Source organism: Panicum hallii, chromosome 2 (assembly GCF_002211085.1).
Source record: "Panicum hallii strain FIL2 chromosome 2, PHallii_v3.1, whole genome shotgun sequence".
NCBI classification, from domain to species: Eukaryota; Viridiplantae; Streptophyta; class Magnoliopsida; order Poales; family Poaceae; genus Panicum; species Panicum hallii.
Genome location: NC_038043.1, coordinates 41766900 through 41790542, shown reverse-complemented (window position 1 = coordinate 41790542; position 23643 = coordinate 41766900). Strand labels below are relative to the sequence as shown.

The window sequence follows — 23643 nt, the reverse complement described above, 5'->3', positions numbered from 1 at the left end:
CGGGGCAAGAGCAGACACCTTACGAGGAGAAAAGCAGTGGTCAGTGGAAATGTGAGGGTAAAAATTTTAAAATGCTCCCTAAGAGGATCTTCAAAAGACTCTTTATATCTTTAGGAAATAGTGATTTTGATAAAAAATTACCATTCAACAGTTGCATATCTAAATATAGATCTTCTCTGTTCCGGATTTCTCGCTAGCCAAATATGTAGAGCGAGAGTTGCTCTCTAGACTATGTATAAAATATAAAAAAGCTGTTTGAGAGTACAAAGATATAAAAATAATTTTTATTCAAATAAATTTCTAAATAATAATTTAAAGAGTAGATTTTGGAAAGGTTTCTGGAGATGCTCTAAGTCCAAAATCTCTCTTTTTTAAGGAAAAAGTCCAAAATCTCTTGAAAACAGGGAAGAGGAGAGCGCAGCACAATGGGCTCGGCCCATTCAGATAATTGGGCTGTACAACCTTGCATGTTGAGCTGCCGTGTGGTCCGTCGCGGCCTCTTCTTCGCCGCCGCCCGCTGGTTGGGTCGTGCTTCATTTCCCTTCCGGCCTTCCCTGCTTCTGCTGCATAGTATATTGCTAGTTGGCGCGCCGGCGCAGGTGAGATGCCAAGCGCGGGGAAAAGTGGCGGGGGAAAAAAGACTTTCGCCAGTTCCATCGCTCTCCGTTGCAGCCTCGTCTCTTCCGCCGCCGCCAAGGTAAAGACTCCGCGTTCCCCTCTCTATCTCCCTTGATTCTGAGAACCCAGCTTTGTTGATCCGTCTCTCGTGCTGTGGGATTAGTAAGAATCGATGTGTGTGCCTCCCAAGTTCCTGATGGTTTTTGCTAGATAACGCACCGCTCCTTGTTCAGTTGTTCATCGCAATAGATTTTGGTTTTGGTTGATTCGACTGACCGTTTGTTTCGGAAAGCGAACTTGCGAATCGGAGGTTGGAGCAGATGATTTAGTTCTATCGCTGTGTAGGTATGGGTCAAGATTGTGATGGCCCCCCTGACTGCGTCGGTGAAGAAGATGAGGGAACGGGGAATGGTACGGAGCTCATATCTTCTATCCATGCTTATTCCCTCAGATTTTGTTAGTCTTCTGTATTATTAATGTTGTTCTACGAACACAGCTTTCTTACTTACATATCGTGTCCCATATTTAGTCTTGCACTCCTCATGTATGCTCAGTACTTATATGCATGAAGACTTTATTCAGTTTGCTTATGGAATAGAAATCTGCTTGATTGCATTTGGACAATGTTGAGATAGCAGCATAATTTTTTAATTCTCTCATTTTTGTTTATATTCACAAATAGTTTTTCTTGATTCCTAGGCATGGAAGATGTGGTTGACAATGTGAAGAATGAATTAGTTGAACAAGAAGAGAGCACTGGCAGCATCCCTAGCCCGCTGTTCTGCACAACAAGGCCGAATAAAAGGCTTCGGTCAAAGGTGTGGGATGACTTCATACCCACCTTCGTCAACGGGAAGGTCGTGCGGGCTGAATGCATGAACTGCCACAGGACCTTCAACTACAACAGCACCAATGGCACTACCGGCCTGCGCAATCACCAGAGCAAGTGCAACCCTGGGACTCGAAAGAGGCCAAGGCAGCATGAGAATACACCCTTGCCATCTACACAGAAAAGCATAGCAGCTGTCAGCTCTGACCCAAAACAGAAGAAACTCTCATTCCTTCTATCCGGCCAAAACAAATGCACGGGAACATCAGATGAAATCCCTATGCGGGAGCTTGCCTTCCCGGACACACATACTGACAAGAATGGGAAAAAACAGGAGGTTGATCAGAACGGGCCTCATGAGCTACTTGCAGCACCTGAGCTTTCCACTGATCAACTGAAGAATCAGATACATGGGGAAAATTTATGGCCTCTTTACGGCGCACAATACTACCACTTGGCAGTACGTAGTATAGAAAAGATCCAACCGTCCATTAGAAGGGGTAAGATTGTCATTAGTAATTTAATATAAATTAGGGATAATTTTTATAATTTTTTGAATTTTGTCTATTGCAACCATTTTTGGCATATTGCAACATTTTTAGGCCATTGCATCAGGGGTGAAACCTTATAATGAAATAATTTTTCCCATATTACCCTTATACTACCTATACTACCTAGATATACTATCTCATACTACTAATCAATGTTTTAGTGGTATAGAAAAATCTCGATCGTCCGATGTTTACATACGAGTCTGTCAGACCCGGGGCCACGGGGCTGTGTACATCAAGGAGTCCGTATTGGACTAGGGGATAGGACGTGTCCTGTACCTCATTTATGTTGTATTCTACCCGCATGCGGAGTAGAACTAGTCGATACAGAAGGAAACTACTCGAGTTGTACTTGAGTACGATTTTTATGTTAGTATCAGACTAGGATTCATGTAACCCTGACCCTCCGGATATATAAGGGCAGACAGGGACCCCCTCAAAACATAAGATCACCAGATCAACACCAAGGCAATACAAACCATCATACAGGACGTAGGGCATTACGCATATTGCGGCCTGAACCTGTCTAAATTTTGTGTTGTCTGCACCTTCGAGTTCCTGGTCTCGGCGCATCCCAACCCAAAACCTACCACCTTGGGTATACCCCTTGGTGGGCAGCCGGATAAAACCCGACAGCTGGCGCGCCAGGTAGGGGTGCGCATCAAAGATCCGCTGGAGAACTCGATGGTGATTTTTAAGTTCCCCAGTCCCGTGCTCCCTGAGGGCACAACCTTTATTTTTGGCTCGTGGGTCTGCGTTGTCAACGGCGCAGGCGGTTTCCGTCGGCACACCGTCGACGACACCTTCAAGCTAAAGACACTCGCCGCAAGGCTCCGACGACTTTGTCGATAATCTCGACGAGTTGCCGTTTTCTGACTCTGCTAGGGAGACCGAGGCAGCGTCTGTTTCTACTGTTCCTTTTTCCACGTTGGAAAAGGACTTGGAATCTTTGCTCCAGGCTGGAGGTTCCGGGGCCACCGCATGTCGGGAGGCTGAGGATCACTTGGCCGCTTGCGGGCTGATGATCACCACCACCTCCGAAGGACGAATTGTTCATTGGAGGGGGATGAACTTGTCCGACTCGCTCGGACATGAAGACCGATTGGTAGCCCATCTTGAGCCTTTGCCTTTTCAGGAGGGCAGGGCGTTGGCTGCCATATCCGAGGGCTCGACTGAGCTAGTCGAAGCCCCTTCCGAAGAACTCGCAACTCGCCAAGTCCTGATGGCGGAAGAAGGGGACGACGACGCCCTCATCCCCATTGGCGCACTTGACGGCATATCGGAAGATGAAGACACCGCAGAAGCCGAGAACGAGAACGATGCCGAGCGCGACGCGCGACGTGCAAGGAACAGAGCTCGTGCGGTTCGCAGAAGGCGCGCCAACGAGCGCATACGTTCTGCACAGCGCGAACTCGACGCCGAATTCGCCGCGGCAGATGAACATGGCTTCAGGACTCCTGTGGCCAACATTGCTCGGGTAACAGCACTACTCGAGCGAAGCAACGACCCCAACGTCCGACAAGCACTCATCTACGCCCAACGGGCGTGGGTCCAGTTGGACCAGCAGGCTCCGGCATCGCTCGTCAGGGACGAGCACGTCGGAGACAGCCGAAGCCAGGCCCCAAGTCGAACAACGGGTCATCGCCCGCGACCCCAACGCAGCAACAACAATGATGGCGTGGGTGGAAGCCAGATCACCGGTGGGAGGCGACAGCCACCTCCGGCAAACAACCCGAGGCAGCCCAACCCTCCACGTCACCAACCTGATCTTCGCCAGAAGATCAATGAGGGGCGCGATGCCCGGTCAGTCCTCGACTCGAGGCGACGGGAGTGCGAGGTAGTCGAGCGAGACGATGCTGACTGCAGCGATCGTTTCCCCGCGTTCACTGCGAGATTCAACAACTACAAGTACCCGGAGGGTTTCAAGCCAATTGGCATTACCAAGTACGACGGCAAGCAGGCCCCCCAACAATGGCTCCGCTGTTATTCTACTGCCATTGAGGTGGCTGGCGGCTCCAACACTACCAAGGTCGTCTACTTTCCGATGGCTTTGGAGCCTGCACCGTTGACTTGGCTGGAAAGTCTCCCCAACGATTCCATCGACTCCTGGGAAGGCCTTAAGAAGGTCTTCATCGACAACTTCCAGGGGGTCATATCTCGAGCAGGAACCCGGTACGACCTCGCCCAGTGCAAGCAAGAGCGCAATGAACTCCTCCGATCCCACACCCGCCGTTTCTTCGATGTGCGGGCCACCATCGCCAACATCTCAGAAGAGGACATTATCGACTGCTTCTACAACGGCCTCACTGACCCAGGTATATATCGTGATTTTGGGCGTAACAGGCCAAAGACGGTTGCAGGTTTACGCGACATGATGCACGACTGGTCTGAACAAGAAGAAAAGATGCGCGAGAGGTTTCCAAGACGTACCGATCTCAACCAGAAGCGCAACAACGACAACCGGGCTGACAAAGGCCAGCGGGATTTTTTGGGTTCTTCCCGAAAACGCAAGCCGGACGATCTCGTCGCGGCTGTGGACCGTCCTTCGCGGGGCAGGAAGTCGACCACGCAGGAGCAGTTTGAAAAACTCCTGCAGAAGAAGTGCCCGTGGTGTGTCAACTCCAAACACGCAGCGATCGACTGCTTTCAGCTCAAGCGCACCTTCGGCTCTCCTGGGAACGGCAAGAAGAACAAGTCGACGGGCAAAGAGCCCGAAGACGAGGAACAGGAAGACAAATCTGAGACGCCTAAGTTCCAGGATGCCTCCAAGACCGTCAATGTTATCTTTGGCGGTGACGAAGATTTTTGCTCCAAGCGGGAACAGAAGTTGCTGCTACGAGAGATCCTATCAGTTGAACCAGCGGTACCACGACCACTCCGATGGTCGGAGGTCCCCATATCGTTTTCCCGTGATGATCAATGGACTAGCTTTTCCGAGCCTGGGAAGTTCCCACTGGTGCTGGATCCCGTGGTCGCAGAAGTCAAGCTTACTCGGGTTCTTATCGATGGTGGGAGCAGACTCAATCTTATCTTCGCCAGTACACTAAAGAAGATGGGTCTGGACCTCACCAACAAGCTTACTCCGAGCAAAACTCCTTTTTACGGTATTGTTCCTGGCAATGCCGCGCATCCGCTTGGGACAGTTGTTCTTCTAGTCACTTTCGGGACAAGGGAGAACTATCGTACCGAGTTCATTAAGTTCGAGGTGGCCAGCTTCGAATCTTCCTACCATGCCATACTGGGGAGGCCGGCGCTCGCCAAGTTCATGGCGGTGCCACATTATGTCTACTTGCTTCTCAAGATGCCAGGACGTAACGGTGTGCTCACGCTCCGAGGCGACTTGAAGAAGTCCTATGATTGTAACCAAGAGGCCATCCAGTATGCATCGACTTCCCGCGTGCCAGATGCTTCCGCTGAAGTACTCGCGGCCGCACAGCAACTCTCTCAAGCTGAGCTGGATATCCCGACGAAGAAGGCGAGTCAATCGGGCGTCAAGTCGACGGGCGAGATGGCTCTCAAGACGATCCAGCTCCAAGAAGGCGATTCATCTAAGACAGCCATCATCGGCGCGGGCTTGGGTGACAAATAGGAACTCGCGCTCGTCAGTTTCCTGCGGGCTAACCGAGACATATTCGCATGGAAGCCATCGGATATGTCAGGGGTGCCCAAGGAGCTGATCGAGCATAGTCTTAATGTGTACCCACAGGCTGTACCAAAGAAGCAACGACTTCGTCGTTTTGCCCCCGATAAACGGGAGGCTATCAAACGGGAAATAGCTAAACTCCTCGCGGCTGGGTTCATTAAAGAAGTAATCCACCCAGAGTGGGTGGCTAACCCCGTCCTTGTATTAAAAAAGAACAAATAATGGAGAATGTGTGTCGACTATACCGATCTCAACAAGCATTGCCCAAAGGATCACTTTGGGCTCCCTCGCATCGATCAGGTAGTCGACTCGACCGCAGGTTGCGTATTGTTATGTTTCCTTGATTGTTACTCAGGTTACCACCAGATCGCTCTCAAGGAAGAAGACCAGATCAAGACCGCGTTCATCACCCCGTTTGGGACTTATGCCTACAAGACGATGTCTTTCGGGTTGAAGAACGCTGGCGCCACCTATCAGCGGGCAATTCAGATGTGCTTCGCTGATCAGTTACACCGGAACGTGGAGGCCTACGTGGACGACGTGGTCGTGAAAACTCGAAGTCCCGAGGGCCTCATCACGGATCTGGAGGAAACTTTCGCCAGCCTAAGGAAGTACCGATGGAAGCTTAATCCGACCAAGTGCGTTTTTGGTGTTCCGTCAAGAAAACTGCTCGGGTTCATAGTCAGTAACCGGGGCATTGAGGCCAACCCTGAAAAGATTACCGCCATCACTGATATGGAGGCACCTGCCACAATCAAAGATGTACAGAAACTTACAGGGTGCATGGCAGCTCTCAACAGATTCATCTCCCGGCTCGGGGAGAGAGGATTACCTTTTTTCAAACTCTTAAAGCGTCAGGACAAGTTTCACTGGACAGAGGAAGCCGAGCGGGCTCTGCAGGATCTCAAGCAACACCTACAGTCGCCCCCGATCCTCACAGCACCATTGCCGGGTGAGACCCTTTTACTTTACATTGCGGCAACTACCCACGTTATTAGCAGTGCTATTGTTGTCGAGCGCTCCGAGGAAGGCCGGGTCAGTGAAGTACTCTCGGAGTCTAAGGTGCGCTACCCGGCGGTCCAAAAGCTTCTCTATGGCATATTGATTACTTCGAGGAAATTACGCCACTACTTTGAAGAGTACCAGATCGTCGTGATCACAGACTACCCGTTGGCGGATATCCTACACAACCAAGATGCCACGGGTCGTATTTCAAAATGGGCAGTGGAACTGGGGGCTTTGTCGATCGACTTCAAGCCACGCACTGCAATCAAGTCCCAAGCTCTAGTCGACTTCATGGCTGAGTGGAGGGAAAATCAAGTCTCAAATCCAGTTGACAAGCCAGAGCATTGGACCATGTACTTCGATGGTTCTCTCAAGCTCGATGGCGGCGGCGCTGGAGTTTTATTCGTTTCCCCAAGAGGCGAACAACTCAAATATGTCCTCCAAATTCTCTGGGAGGTATCCAACAATGAAGCCGAGTACGAAGCGTTGCTTCACGGGCTCCGTTTGGCGATATCACTAGGGATCAAGCGACTACTTGTATATGGCGACTCACTCTTGGTCGTTCAGCAAGTCAACAAGGAGTGGGACTGCAACAAGGAGACCATGGAAGCCTATGTACAAGAAATACGCAAGCTAGAAAACAAATTTTCTGGCCTAGAAATTCACCATGTGCTGCGGGAACACAATGTTGCTGCCGATGCCTTATCCAAGCTGGGATCAACCCGAGCTCAAGTCCCGGCAGGGGTATTCGTTCAGGAGCTGACGCACCCGTCCATCAGCCCTTCACCACCGGTTTCCGCCACCACTGGCTCCGTACAGCCAGAACGGGAGGTACTGCTGGTCGGTGAGGACTGGAGAGGACCTTTCATCGACTTCATCCGAGATCTCGTCTTACCGACCGGGATGGACCCCAAAAGCGCTGCCGCCGCCCGCCTCATGCGACGGAGCAAGGGGTTTGTCCTAGTCGAAGACAAACTTTATCGGCGCGGCGCACGATCCGGAGTACTCATGAAGTGCGTCACAACAGAAGATGGTCTGGACATATTGAGAGAAATACACGAGGGCGTGTGTGGTAACCATGCCGCCTCAAGGTCACTGGTTGGCAAAGCATACAGAGCCGGTTTCTGGTGGCCTACCGCCGTGTCCGACGCCGAAGATCTGGTACGTCGATGTCAGAACTGCCAGTTCTTCGGTAAGCAAACTCATGTCCCGGCCCACACCCTCATCACTATACCGCCTTCCTGGCCGTTTGCTTGCTGGAGCCTCGACATGATTGGGCCCTTCACAACGGCGCCAGGAGGTTTTACTCATGTTCTGGTGGCTATCGATAAGTTCACCAAGTGGATCGAGTTCAAGCTGATCGCCAAGCTTACCCCAGACAGGGTGGTCGACTTCATCTCCGACATCTTACATCGTTTCGGCTTCCCCAACACTATTATCACTGACTTGGGTTCAAATTTCACGGCCAACCAATTCTGGGAATTCTGTGAAAACTCATCCATCGAGGTCAAATATGTTTCAGTGGCTCACCCAAGGGCAAATGGGCAAGTCGAGAGGGCGAATGGTTTGATTATCGACGGCCTCAAGAAGAGACTTTACGACGCCAACAGCAAAAAGGGCGGGAAGTGGATTCACGAGTTGCCACACGTAATCTGGGGGCTCAGGACTCAACCTTCAAAAGCCACAGGGCAGACCCCGTTCTTTTTTGTCTACGGCTCCGAGGCGATTCTCCCAGTAGATATCATGTGGAAATCCCCAAGGGTTGAGATGTATAAAGAAGGCGAGGCGGACGAAGCACGACAGCTGGAATTGGACTCTGTCGAAGAGGCTCGCTGCTCTGCTCTCGTTCAGTCAGCCCGTTACCTACAGGGAATCCGGCGATATCATGATCGCAACATTAAGGAAAGGTCGTTTAGCATTGGCGACCTTGTCCTTCGTCGCGTTCAGGACGAGTCGGGTTTGCACAAGCTTAACTCAAGATGGGAAGGACCGTTCATTGTCAAGAGGGTTACAAGACCGGGATCTTATCAACTTCGGCACCCCGATGGTCGGGATGTACACAACTCGTGGAACATCCAGCACCTGCGACGGTTCTACCCCTAAGCAGACTCACGTCCAATTTCTGTATGCGTCAATGGCAAGTTTTACTTTTTTGGGTCGATTTGGCGGCTTTGTGCCACACAACCCGAAATGTAAATTCTTGAATATAATGGTGGCGGCTGTTGGCCACGCTTAAATTTTATATAAAATCGACTACTTGCCAGTGGCACAGGGGTCGTCGCGATGCTAATCGTGCTCTTTCAAACTGGTTAGGCCCGTCTGGCTCGGGTTCTATCTAACTCGTTTGGCTACTCCTGCGGTGGTTACACCTAAGGGTAGTTTTCGACTGTTTGCCATGAGCATCCTAGTCGTCGCGCCACAGACTGCGCGTTCCGGGTCCGAGTGGATCCTTTTTGGCAGGATCTTATTTAGCTCACCCGATGAGCTCTCGTGAAGGGCTAAATCGACTACTCTCTGAGTCGATGCACTCAGAGGTAGCACGCCTATGCTCCAAAGCAGATGGGGCTCTTCGTCTGCACATAAGGCTACAAAGGAACAAAAGTGGTTTCTTATATTACCAAAAGTCTTAAGCACTAGCGGTTCAATCCTGGACCATGTTTCCAACAATTTTTTCAGCTACAGGCCGGACCTCTAGCAAATACTCGCGGAAGCTTTCATCAGTACAATCAGCAGCTGCACCCTCCGCGAGTACTTCTAGCCGAGCCTTTGGCCAGAAGGACTTTACAAGGCCTAGGGCATGGCCCACGTAAGATGTGGCAGCCTCGGTGACGAAATTGAGGATCTTTTGTGGCGCCCCGCGAAGACGATCAAGTAGTGGTTGCCCATCTTCAGCACCGTCTTCCCGGGGATCCACCATCTCTACGAGTTCTTGAGCTGCCACCTTCAAATCATCGAGTTCCTTCTGGCGCTGCTCTTTCTCCTCGCCCAAAGTCTTGATCTGCTGGAGGCAGTTGACGAGTTGCTTCTCTGTGTCGGCCATCACCTTCCGCAGACCCTCGACTTCATCTGCGCGGCGATATAGCATGTTCTTCAAATCAGTAAGCAATTCTTCTTTATAATTTAACAGCTGCTTAAGTTCTGCGATGATAAGCAGGTTTCAGATCATGAAGTTATCGACTACGGGTATGACTCCGAGAATTGAATTCAACATACCTTGATGGGTTTTCCGCTGTTCCTTGAGTCGGCCTTGGAGCTCGATGATATTCTGCTCGAAGCCGGCTCGCTCCTGCAACAGCTCGTCGATACGCCTGGTGGACTCTTCCAGCTCCGTTGAAGTTTTTTGGTTCATGTCCTACATGTTTTTGGGCGTCAGAGGATATCGACTTAATCATACAGTTACCAGCGATCTAGTCAAGATTTACCAGAGCAAATGAGTCGATCGCCTTGATCATTTGGCGCAGGTGGCTCAGATCATCCCCCGGGAGGTGCATCTCTTGGAGTATAACGGTGTTTTCCCCTACAGGGGTCGGCAACCCGGGCGCCTCGCAAGAAGCACCCGCACCCTCCAAGGCTGACGGCTGCGAGGTCCCTGCAAAGGACGAGTATTAATATAGCAATGATTGTGGCAGAAGGCAGTGGGATCATTTACCTGCACCGCCGACGGGTACGGTAGTGGTGACCTCGACTTGCTCATTGCCGGGGGCTTCGGGTTTTGTGTGCTGGAGCTCGGGTAGTGGCGAATCAAGCATGATTACATCTGCCCCCCCTGCTGGCTCCAGCGCGTTGGGTTGCCCAGGCGACGGCTCGGAGGCTGGTGGAGCCAACTCGAGTTCGGGTGTCACCGCAGCTGTTGATCTGTTCAAGACAACAGCACAACATTTTTACTGTGATTTTTACACATGGCTAAGGGCAAGGTCCAAGGCATTACTTACCTCTGGGATCGGATCATTGTCGGTTTCCTCCACACCAGCTTCAACGGCTTTTTTGTCACGGTACTTGTGGCTGGAGGAGTTGGCGTACAGGATGAGGGGGCTGGCAGCTCTGGCAGGGCGATGTCCGGGGCACTTATTGCCGGCGGTGGCACTGTTTCAGTCGAGGGCGTGAGCTGCCCCGACCTTGTGCCTGCCACGGCGATAGTTACATCGTCTGCGACAGAAGGTGACGGATCGGCCCTATCGACCTCTATGGGCTCGGCTTCTGGTGCACCTTTTCTGGTGGGGGCACTTCAGCTACCTTTTGGCGCTGGGAGCCGGGCAAGGAAGACGAGGGGCTGCAAGACAGGGTTGTCATCAGTATTCAGCAAAACAACTCGACAGTTTTTATAGTTCGACAAACACTTACCCGGCAAGGTCAGTGGCGCTGGCTTTGCGTTTCCTCATATCCCGACATCGCCGGGGAACGAGAGGTGCGTCGTCCGACCAGTCCACGGATGATCCGGAGGAGTCGTCGGCTTGCACCCTCTCCCCAGCCGCCCGGCTGCCCGTGGCTGATTCGCTGCCAGCAATTTGTTCTTTCTGTGCTTTGGCGGCGGCGCTGGGCAGCGTATGGTAAGGCCGGGACAGATCGGGGTGTGGCGGGTAACTCCGATACAATGCTGATGAATCCTGTATTAAGACAATCAGTTAGTATTAACTCTTCAGATCAAGGGAAGAAGTCGAGAAGTCGAACACTTACTGCTGGTGGTCGATTCTGGGCTGTAAACCCTGCTGGAACATACGGGACAGCATCCACATCTAGTAGAATTCGCCTGACGCGCATAAGTGCAGCATCGTCCCCAAGCTCTTCTGCGCACATACGGGATGGGTCTTCAGTTCCCAAGTACTCGAATCCTAAAGTATGGCGCTGCTGAATGGGTTGGACCTGGCGTTTGAAAAATGATAGCATCACTGATGCCCCGGTTACCCCTGTCTCTTTGTGCGCGGCAATCAACTCGAGCAGTTCTTTGACTTGGTCCATCTCAGCTTCATTTGGCTCCAATGTCCATTCGCCACGCTGAACAGGGGGCCTGCCGGACCGCACAGGGAGTTGGGGGGCATGGTTCGCAATGTAGAACCAGTGTTGTTTCCACCCGGGGACGTTTGACGGAAATTTGTATGATATGTATTTGTCACTAGCGTGTTGCCTAAGCTGGATTCCAGCGCCCCCTATTGCAGAAGGATTTTTCGAGGTGGGCTGGGGCTTCAGACGGAAAAGATAGCGGAAAAGAGCCCAATATGGTTCAATTCCGAGGAAAGCTTCACAGAAATGAATGAAGATGGAGATATGGCAGATCGAATTGGGGTTGAGGTGTTGCAGCTCAATCCCATAGAAGTAGAGAAGACCACGGAAGAAGGAGCAAGTGGGGAGGGCGAATCCCCGTTCAGAAAAAGAGCAGAAAGAAACGATTTCATCGACATTTTCCATGGGAAATGGATCGCGAAGAGGAAGGCGCCAATTGATGAGATCCCTTTCCTGAAGCAGACCCCCCAATACCAAATTTGCTAAATTATGGCGAGAACACTTACTAATTGCCCATTCTCCAGTTGCTGCTTGCGCCTTTTTCAGGTCCTTCTGGTTGTTTTTCTTCGGGGCCATTTCGAATCCTTGCAGCCACGAGTTGTTTTCACAAGGGCTCGGGGGCTGCGGCGGTGGGCTCGAAGATCTTCGACTATGCTGGGTGGCGGAAGGGCTCGGGCAGGTCAGACTCTAATTGGGATTTTGTTTTTCTCTGATGGCGGCGTCAGATCTGAAGGCACAGGAAAAACCCTAACTGACCGCGAGGTTAAATAACCAGCGGTCAGGCAGTGGTTTACTGTGTGTAAGATGAAGCGTCGCGCAATAGGATTAATTGGATACAGGCGGTTTTTTGGCAGATTTTTTGTGACCGTTACCCGATTCACCATTTTTTCTGGGTTAGTTGTCCTGAAAAAAGAGGTTTTTCGGGTTTCGAGTCTAATTTTTGCTAATTGCCTCCTTTTAGACTTTATTTTTCAAAAGAAACTCTTTTTTGCCACGACCTTTGGGATCCTTTTTTCCAAAAGATTTGGACTCAAGGCTCGGGGGCTGTAAGACACGTGGCATCGACTACTTATTTTTCGAAAGTACTCGAAGGATAAGAAGGAAAGATTTAAGACTAGATTGACCCTCAGCTTGATTCTTTGATTCAACCTAAGGCTCGGGGGCTACTCCATATGGAGTGCGATTGTTCATCGCACCCCATATAAAAGAAAAAATTCGGGGCATGAGCACCTCATAGCTTCGATGCAGTCAGAAGAGTACTCGAAGAGAAGTATCAAGATGGAGCTTCGAAAGAAGTCGAAGACAGCTTCGGAAGTACTCGAAGAGTCTGCAGTACTCAGCTACGAAGAGCTCGGGGGCTTGTCAGACCCGGGGCCACGGGGCTGTGTACATCAAGGAGTCCGTATTGGACTAGGGGATAGGACGTGTCCTGTACCTCATTTATGTTGTATTCTACCCGCATGCGGAGTAGAACTAGTCGATACAGAAGGAAACTATTCGAGTTGTACTTGAGTACGATTTCTATGTTAGTATCAGACTAGGATTCATGTAACCCTGACCCTCCGGATATATAAGGGCAGACAGGGACCCCCTCAAAACATAAGATCACCAGATCAACACCAAGGCAATACAAACCATCATACAGGACGTAGGGCATTACGCATATTGCGGCCTGAACCTGTCTAAATCTTGTGTTGTCTGCACCTTCGAGTTCCTGATCTCGGCGCATCCCAACCCAAAACCTACCACCTTGGGTATACCCCTTGGTGGGCAGCCGGATAAAACCCGACAGAGTCCTTTTCAGACAGTAGTATATGGTCATATTGTGTGCCGTAAAACTCCTCAAATTTATTGCTTGACCAGGACTTTCCTAATGACTTGAGTTAGAAGAATCAGAAGGTCGATCAGAACTGTTCTCCCGAAGAACTTGTCAGGAAATTGACCATACACGGGCACCTACCAAGGATGCTGGAGCAAGATGGATTCAGAAAGGTAGTCGCTTGCTTAAATCCTATGGTCAATATGCCATCCCACTATGACTTCATAGGGAATATCTGTGACTTGTTTCAGCAAGAAAAGTTAGGACAAGTTAGCTGCTTTACATAGTCGGGTTTGCTTGAGTGCTTATATGTGGAATTATGATCCACAGTTGGCCTTCTTGTGCTTGAGTGTTCACTACATCGATGATGAATGGGAGAAACAACAAAAGATCATCACATTTTTTCCCGTGGACCCCTCTTGTGATGCAAAAGAATGTAGTAATGTCATATTGGGGGCTATTAGAGAATGGGATCTTCATGACAAGGTTTTCAGCATTATAATGGATGATGCTTTCATTGATGATTCAGTAGCTTCAAATGTCAAAACCAGTCTACAGAAATGGAACAAAGCTGCAAATCTGAACTTGTTTGTAGTACATTCTGCAACTCATTTACTTGATCAGGTTATCCAGGTGGGACTGGATGAACTTGACAGAATCATGGAGAAATCAGCAAAGTGCCCCAAGTATGCAAAGGGTTCCAACCATGTAGCAGTACGGTATCCCAACAGCAGACCATCACCAAAAGACTGGAGAACGGCAAATAAGATTTGTGAGATTTTGAGAGATTTTCATGAACACATTGACTTGATGCCAAACCTTCCTAGTCCAGCAGATCTCTTTGACACGCTGAAAAAAGTTTATTGGAAGGCTGATTTCGAGAGTCGATATGAGAGTGATGAAGCGTTTTCCAAAGTGCTGGAGAACATAAAACAGAAGTTTAAGGAACGCTGGAAAGTTTGTTTCTTGCATTTCTGTATGCCTATGATCATGGATCCTAAATACAGTTTGAAATGCATCAAGCTCTTCATTCAAAGCAATGAAAAGGATGACTATATGCATGAAGTGCGTGATACATTTGCCAACCTCTTCAATGAATATTTAGGTCAGGTGGATGATCCTAACTGCACTTCCGGGTCAGAATCTAGCAAGGGGACTGTTGAGGATGTAGATACTTTGTTGAGGTATTATCATGACTCTAAGCAACAATCTTGTGAGTGACCAATGACTGAACTTGGCCAGTACCTGCAAGAAACCTGTCCTGCTTCAGGCAAGCCCAGTGTTCTCCAGTGGTGGAAGGAACATAGCCTAACCTATCCGAAGATTGCTCAGATGGCACGTGATATTCTGGCACTACCATGTAATACTGCCTGCAAGGTAGCAACAAGAACCACGGGACTAGCAATGTGTGAGTCAGTTGACAAGAGCCATATTGAAATGCTCGTATGTACTCAAGATTGACTTACACCAGCTGGTATGACCTACCCTCTTTTATATCCTATTTCTGCATGGTCCCATTCTTGTGCTAACTGATGTTATAACTTTACAAGCATGAGAAGTGTGGTTCCGACCGATGATATTTAGAAAGACTACTTCATCCTTCCTATTGTTCAGTGGAAGCTAGCAAGCTGCTGTCCTCATTTACTGGTTATAATCGTTGAATCGGTGCTACTAGCAGTGGCTCATTTTGTTGCCTCTTTGATACAGGATTCAACTATGAGAAATTACATAGCGCTGTGTCGAACTTGAAGCAATCTTTTGTGTTACTTTTAATTACTGATGGAGCTGTGTTGTAGTTTTTGTACGTATCGGTAGTGTGGAGCCTGTCAGTAGTTCTTGCTATTGTGAAATAGAATTGTAGTTCTTATTAATCTCAAGGTTCCCTTATATAGGGAGATTACAAGCCTAGTTATTCCTAGGCATTAGTACATCAGTTTCTCATTCTTATAGCAGCAGGAAAATTGATCCATAACCCCAGCAATAACATCAATTCATGTCCTTAACTATGACTGTTACTATTCCTTAACCATGGCCCTAAATCCCTTGTGGCTGCATTGTGAGGTTAAATAAAGATGTTTTGTAACACTTCCCCTTTTAACCGAGTCCTTCTTGAGATCAACATGTTCTTTAATTCCTATGAAAAATTCTGTGGAGAAAAAATAGGAATAATATGTCTGGTGATTACTCTATCATGAACCTGTAAGGTTTAAGGAGTAATCCTTACCTTGATTTATCTCTAGAAAAATCCCTGTGGAGAAAACATGAGATAAGGCATATGCTTGCATTAATCATTGTCTCATTAAAAACTTTGCACGAGAAAAAACTGATGGTAAAAACTCATAAAAGAAAAGAGTACAATGTGAAGCGTCTAACAAGGTCCATCATTCAGAGAGTCTCCCCCTGCAGCTTGTAAGTCTCTGAGCTGTGTCATACCAATTCTCTTAACACATTTCTCAAATAAGAAAGTAGGTAGGGACTTGGTGAAGAGATCTGCTAGATTATTAGAAGACTTTATCTGTAAGATGTTTATTTCTCCATTTTGCTGAAGTTCATGGGGATAAAACAACTTAGGAGCAATATGTTTGGTGATATTGCTCTTGATGTAACCTGTTTGCATCTGTGTAATACAAACAGCATTATCTTCATAGATAATGGTAGGTGATTCTGAGGAACCAATACCACATGATTGCTTAATGTGCTTTATCATTTTGCGGAGCCACACGCATTCACGTGATGCCTCGAATAATGCAATGATCTCAAAATGATTTGTGGAGGTAGCCATTAGGGTTTGTTTAGACGACTTCCATGATATAGCAGTTCCTCCATGAAGGAACACAAAACCTGTTTGTGATCTGGTATTGTGGGGATCAGATAAATAGCCAGCATCAGTGTATCCAACCAAGCTAGGGTCATCAGATTTCTTAAAGAATAAGCCAAGATCTAAAGTACCATTCAGGAGGTATCTAAGGATTTGTTTTGTTCCGATCCAATGACGCTTAGTTGGAGCAGCACTATGTCTTCCCAACAGATTCACTACAAATGCAAATGCAATGTCAGGTTTGGTACTGTTTGCAAGGTATATAAGTGCTCCAATAAGACTGAGATAGGGATATTCTGGTCCTAATATCTCTTCTCTTTCCTTCCGTGGTCGGAAAATGTCTTTTTCTTTATCGAGAGATCGAACAACTATGGAAGTCTTATTTGAATATGCTTTGTCCATATTGAATTTCTCCAATAATTTCTGGATATAGACAGATTGGTGCACTAAAATTCCTGAGTGAAGGTGCTCGATTTGCAAACCTAAGCAAAATCTGGTTTTACCCAAATCCTTCATCTTAAATTCCTTCTTAAGATGATTGTGGGCTTCATCAATATCTTATGTGTTGCCAATAATATTCACATCATCTACATACACTGATATAATGCAAAATCCTGTGGAGGATCTTTTGATGAAGACTCATGGGCAATCATCGATATTGGAGTAACCCTTCTGCAGAAGGTACTCAATCAGTCGGTTGTACCACATTCTTCCCAACTGTTTCAGACCATAAAGTGATCTTTTGAGCTTTACACAATACATATTATGATTTGTGCTTTCATTCGGTATTGGGATCCCATCGGGGACCTTCATATATATGTCCGAATCTAGTGACCCATATAAATATGCTGTCACGACATGCATCAACTGCATAGATAGATGCTTTTGAATTACCAGTGATATTAAATATCGAAACGTAATTCCACTCATGACTGGAGAATATGTTTCATTGAAATTAATGCCGGGTCTCTGCGTGAACCTTGTGCTACAAGTCTCGCCTTATATCTCACCACCTCATTGTTCTCATTCCACTTCCGGATGAAAACCCATTTGAAACCCATAGGAAAGGTTTTTGGGGGTGTAGGTATCACTGATGAAAATACCTCTCTTTTATTTAGGGAGGCTAACTCTGCTTCAATTGCTTCCTTCCATTTGTTATAGTCCGAGCGCTTTTTGCACTTTACCATAGATTTTGGATCTGGATCATATTGGATGGTATCTGCAACTGATGAGGCAAAGTATATGTAAACAATTGTAGTCTTACGATCGAATGATTCTCCAGAATCAACATAGTTTATAAAAAATTCATTTACCCTAGTTGACGGGTCGGTATTTCCCAATACGACAGCGTCGGGGCGTTCCAATGTCCTATCGTCAGAAATTGAGTGCACTGTGGATGTGGGAGGTGGATTGGGTAAATCCACTTGGTGTCTCTCAACTTGAGGTTGAGTTTCATTTACTGTTTTAGAGGATTCTTTCCTCTATTTCCTCGTGTGCTTGCGAGGATTTGCCATACTTCTCCCACTTTCTTTTGAGGTATGGAGTTGAATAGTTTTGTTTGGTACCTCTATTCTTTCCGGCACATTTCTTGCAGGAATGTATGATTTTGTGACACTTTTATTCAAAGTAAATGAGTCTGGCAAATTGTTTGCAGCAATCTGCAAATCAATGATCCTCTAAACTTGAAGTTCAGATTCTGCGGTACGAGGATCCTCCTTTAGGGTGTCTAAGGCATCCCAATTTATTTGCGGGCATTTTGTGTGATACTTGAATTCTCCCCCTAATGCCGGGAAATGTTCTTCATTGAAGATACAATCGGCGTACCGAGCTATGAGTAGATCCCCTGTAAGAGGCTCCAGGTATTTAATGATTGACGGAGATAAATACCCCACCTAGATCCCCATTTTCCTGTGAGGGCCCATTGTGTACGTTTTGGTGGTGAGATCGGTACGTATATAGCGCAACCGAATTTCCGCAGATGGGAAATACTAGGAGGATTACCACGAACCAATTGCAGCGGAGAAGCTGTATGGTATGCAGTTGGACACAATTGTATTAAGTCACCAGCGTTTAAGACTATGTGATCCCAACATGAGGTTGGTAGCTTACAATTTTGCAATAGTGGTCTGGCAATGAGCTTAATTCTCTTGATAAGAGATTCAGCTAAACCATTCAGAGTGTGAACATATGGTACAGAATGTTGAACTTCAATTTCTAAGGCCGTACAATAATCATTGAAAGCTTTGGAAGAAAATTCTGCAGCATTGTCCAGCCTGATTGATTTTATCTGGTGTCTAGGTTGACTTGCTCTAAGTCTGATGACTTGTGCAATCAATTTTGCAAAGGCATGGTTCCATGTCGATAATAGACATACATGAGACCATCTTGTGGATGCGTCTATTAGAACCACGAAGTACCTGAATGGTCCAGACAATGGTTGAATGGGGCCACAAATATCACCTTGAATGCGTTCGAGAAACTTTAGTGGTTCAACTTTTATTTTGAGATGTGAGGGTCTCAAAATTAATTTTCCAGTTGCACATGAGGTGCGCACAAAATCTGAGGATTTGGGGAATTTTTCTGTCACTCATATCATGTCCACTTGAATTGCTCATGATTTTTCTCATCATTCTGATGCCGGGATGACCAAGACGTTCATGCCAACTTTTGAATATATTGACATTCTGAAAAATCACTTTGTATGCAATGTGTGGTACGAGTTTGACGTATGTATAGTACAATCCAGACGGGAGAGAAGGCACCTTTTCAAGTATTTTTTGCCATATCCAATATCTTTGGTCAAAAGGAGGAACTCCTCAATGTTTTCTTCATATGTTTCCACATGAATTCCATTTTTCCGGATATCTTTATAATTTAGTAGGGTACGTGTTGAATTGGGATACAATAATACCTCCTTGATATGAATTTGTGTACCCATTGGAAGTATGATAGTGACCATTCCAGAACCAACAATCATAGCATCGCGTACCGCGATAGTCAAAACTTGTCCTTCTCTCTTTGTGAGAGTTTGGAAGAATTTGACTTCCCTAAGTATAGTATTAGTGGTACAACTATCCACTAGGCACATCTCTTCTTCCATTGGATTAACTCCCGTAACAATCTATATAATGCAGAATTTAAATTCATAAGAATAAATGCAAAATATAGAAAAACACATACGAATATATTAAGGTAGCAGGTGTAAAAATTACAGCTGATAAAAAGGGTAGCAACATCATGTCTTTATTACAAGGATTACTTTATCAATTTTAAAAACTAAAGCTATGAAGCCTATTTGAGGTCTCCAAAAATGTCGTTGGAAGCGTATTCCACGAGCATGTTGTCGATGTCCATAGAGCCTTCCTCTTCACTTGGCGGAGTCTTTGTGTTGCTCGGTCCCGCTCCTTCAGGGATGGGGTCCATAGCTCCATTCTCCAGCACTTGAGAGGCAAAGTGTGCTTCATACTTCTAGGTGTTCTATGTACGACCCATGGACTTCATGTATAGATCAACAAGATGCTTAGGGGTCTTGCACTTCTTAGCAATATGATTATAGCAATCACACCTGAAGCAGGCAGTCTTGTTGCTACTATCATTTTTGGGCTTAGAAATGCATTTTCCCTTTTGGACGTTCCCATGTGGCTTTTTGGCTCTCTTGCGCTTGCCCTTGCCTGAGGAATTTTCAGTCTGTATGTTCCCATTGGGACCAAATTTCTTCACATTCGCATGTACTTGAGGTAGTGGTGCAGTGCCCAATGGGTGCTGGTTTGAGTTCCACACAGTGAGCTCATGGCTCTTTTCTGCCTGTTTTAATGTGTGAACGAGCGAAGAATAGACTGTGAATTTCTTCTCCCGATATTGTTGAGTAATGATCCTTTCTGATGGGAGCATTGAAGATAAAGTATTTTCAATTTTCTCCGCTTCAGAAGGTTCTTTCTCACAAAATCGAAGCTTGGAGCATATCTTATGAACAGCATGGTTGAACTCGTCTAAATTTTGAAATCCTATAGGCGTAAGTGCTTCCACTCATGCATTGCCTCAGGGAGGATAATAGCTTTATACTGTTCATATCGATTTTTAAGAGTTGTCCACAAAGCACGTGGGTCCTCCTCATACATGTACTCCATTTTCAAATCCGGATGGATATGATTGCTCATCACTTTTAAGGCGGAGTAATTGGACATATTGGAGGGGGTAAGAGTCCCAGCAGCTGTTTCATCTATACATCTGTATAGTCCAAGTGTCGACAGATTCACTTTGACATCCATCGCCCAAAAAGGGAAATTGGAACCATCAAGAGCGAGGATATCAAACTCTTTGGTTACCATCTCACCTACATTGTAATTGCCAACAATTTTGAGAAATTATGGCATTTTTATGCAATATTATGGGAATTCAAAATGAACTCAAACAAGGAAGTAAATCATCTATTTTTAGTAGAAAAATTCTAAGTTGGAGGGAAAGTAACAGAGAGTTACAGGGTTACATGGTGCTAAACCTTAAACCCTAAACCCTAAATTCTAAACCCTAATAACAGAGAGTTACAGGGTGCTAAAAGCAAATATATTCTCTCTGATTATTTGCATAATGTAAATAGATCAAATTCTAGGGGCTGGAATATAAATTTCTGCGGAAATTGAAATTCTGGAAAAATATAAAGATAACTATCTCGGCCCACCGCCGCTTTGGGTCCAGGAGGCCAGGTGGGGGGGTGCAGGCCGCACGGGCTGGTGGGCCGCCGGCCCATGCCCGCCGCGGCCTTGAAAGGCCTGGCTCCACCGCCTGCCCGACGCCGCCGCCGTCTACCCGGCGAAGCCGCCTTGCCCGACGGTGCCCGCCGTACCCGACGCCGCCGTCCGCTTCCGACGCCGCCTCCGCAGCTGCTGCTGCGCGCCGCATGCGTCCAGCGCCGCCGTCACAGTTGCTGTTGCACGCCGCGCGGTCCAGTGCGTGTTGCGCCGGGGCGCAGGTGCAGCGTGCCGCGTGCGCGCGTCGGTCAGGCGCCGCCCCGTCGGTGCGTGGTTGTGCAGGCCGATGCTGCGCGGTCCCCCACCTCCCCGACCTCGTGTCCCCCTTCCCCCGCGCTCAGGCCTCCCTCTCACTTTGGGGTGGGGGGCGGCGGGCCTCGCCGCCGCTACTCATCTCGGCCGGGGCATGCCCGGTCTTGACGATGCGGCGGAGGCCAAGGCATGAGTTGGCTGCCACGGCTGCGGTCGGGCGGCTAGGGAACCAAGGAGCTAGAGGTGGGGATGGGGGCGCAAGTTTGGGCTCGGTGAAGCCGTCCACCGCCGGCGAGGCCATGCTGCTGGATTCACCCGCGATCATGTAGAAGGGCGGGGCGCCACGACGCGCGGCGATGGTGCCTCTGAGGAGGAACTCTGGCGGCACAGCCGGTGTTGGAGAGTACAGCGGTGTAGCCGGTGTGTATTCCAGCGAGATGGCGCGGCGTCGCGACGAGCATAGTATGTCTAGCCATGGCGAGGATAGTACGACGTCACCATGTCCAGCACTTCTTGCGGCATCCCGTCGGGCTGCAGCCGCACCGTTGCGGTCCACCCATGGGACTCGCTGTGGCGCGGCGACTCCACTGGAATGAGTTCTGATGCAGTGCAGGTGTCGGGCATCGTTGGAGGTCCTCGGCGAGTCGCGAGGGTGCTCGAGTCGTTGCTAGCGGCTCTGGTGCTTCTGCGGGCAGTGGTGCCATGGTCGCGGCATCTTCCTCCACGGCTAGTGAAGCCAACGGGGGGAGAACGGGGGCCACAGCCCCTGCCGCGTTGAGGATGGCGCACTGGAGCCCGGAGCAGCGAGTTGCTAATGCATAAGGCAACGAAGATGGCGGGCACGTAGGTTGCGAGGAAGGGAGGATCCGGTTGTAACATCTCGGGTTTTACCGAAATATTATAAATGTGCAAAATTTTGAATTTTCAAAAACCTTTTGTGTACATGCTTTAGCTAGTTCCAAATATAAGCATGGGTTTTCTTTATCTTGAAATCTTAGTAATTCAACTCAACATTTTTAATTAAGGACCATTAATATGATAGTGTGAATTAATTTGGAGTCATTTGGATTTAATTGCAATCTACCTTATTTGAAACTGTTGATTAGATCTTACTTGAATTGCTCCTAATTTGTGTGATTCAATTGAGTGGAATTTGAATTTGAATGGGCTATTCAAATTCAAATTCAAAAGCTAAACTCAAACCTTTAGCCCAGCTGGCCATCCCGGCCCAACAAGGGCAGCCCAATCCACGCCATCTTCTCTTTCCCCACCAGCACAACCCGCACGGCCCACGTGGCCCGCTCGTCCAGCCTGCCCCGCGCGCCTCTCAGCTAGCCCACAACGTGGCCCAGCCCAGCTCGCTGCCCCGCTGCCCACACATCACGTGACCCTTCACCTTCCCCGCACTGCCGTTGCTGCCCTGACCCCACGGGTCAGACGCGGCCCCTCCTTTCCCCTTTCTTCCTCCTTGCTGCTTTACCGCCAATGACCGTCGTCCGTGCGCCCGCGCCTCTGCCCCGCTCGCGTCACCGGCCTCTCCCCGCGAGCACCACCATCGCTCCACGACAGAGGAGCGCAACCGCCTGTGCGCCCCTTTCCACCTCGCCTTGACCGCCTACGCGCCACCGGAAACCCTAGCCCCACTCCTGCAGCCGCCAGATGCGTGCCGCGTGGCCGTGGCACGAAAACCAAGCATCACCGCTGTCCGGGCCGCCGCCAACCCTAGCGCCGCACCTATAAAACCCCTAGCCGCCGCCTCCCCAAAACCCAAGAGCCGCTTGCGGTTTTCCCCACCTGCAACCACCGCCACCACTTCACCCGGGCAAGGGAGGGAGAAGGAGAAGGAGGAGGAGAAGGGGAGAAGCCGAGGAAGAAGAGCGTGAGGAAGAGGAGGCCCCCATAGCCGCCGTTTGGGGGAGCTTCACCGAGCCTACGCCCGTACGTCCATGCTGTCGTAGCTGCGCGTCCTGCACGGCCTCGACTCGCACTACGTCGACCCGACACCGCACCGAGACCCTCGCCTGCGAGCCCAACTAGTGAGCACTGCCGCCTTTCCATCCTACCCCTGCTGCTGGCGTGATGCCTAGCACCGCCGATGAGCCGTCCGTAGCAGCCACAGGGCCACCCTACCCCCTTTCTCGTGCAAGAGCCCAACACACTGCCATGCTTCCTGCAGCCATCGTCGCCCTCTCGCCGCTGCACCATGTCACGACCCTAAAGCACCGGTGCCCCATGCACGGCATAGCCACGCCGTGGTTCTAGGGTACCAGGACCCGCGCGCGTGCGTGTGCACTCACGCCGTGAGGTCGAGTCTTATCCTTGCCTCACCGCCCTTGACTATCGGTCATCCTCCCACCTCGCC

The 23643-nt window shown here is 48.8% G+C and overlaps 1 protein-coding gene across 3 annotated transcripts; it reads left to right on the top strand.

Moving 5' to 3' along the window:
* The first annotated feature begins 421 nt into the window (after positions 1 to 421).
* On the top strand, positions 422 to 15318 carry LOC112879820. Of its 3 annotated transcripts, XM_025944232.1 has the most exons (4): positions 422 to 697; positions 964 to 1029; positions 1318 to 1947; positions 13508 to 15318. In XM_025944232.1, the coding sequence occupies exons 2-4, from the start codon at positions 966 to 968 to the stop codon at positions 13516 to 13518; spliced, it is 705 nt and encodes a 234-aa protein (XP_025800017.1). In that variant the 5' UTR covers positions 422 to 697; positions 964 to 965; the 3' UTR covers positions 13519 to 15318. The 3 variants fall into 3 exon arrangements, with proteins under 3 accessions (XP_025800017.1, XP_025800015.1, XP_025800016.1); XM_025944230.1 differs by lacking the exon at positions 13508 to 15318 and having other exon boundaries at positions 424 to 697; positions 1318 to 2061; XM_025944231.1 differs by lacking the exons at positions 422 to 697; positions 13508 to 15318 and having other exon boundaries at positions 708 to 1029; positions 1318 to 2061.
* The last annotated feature ends 8325 nt before the right edge of the window (positions 15319 to 23643 follow it).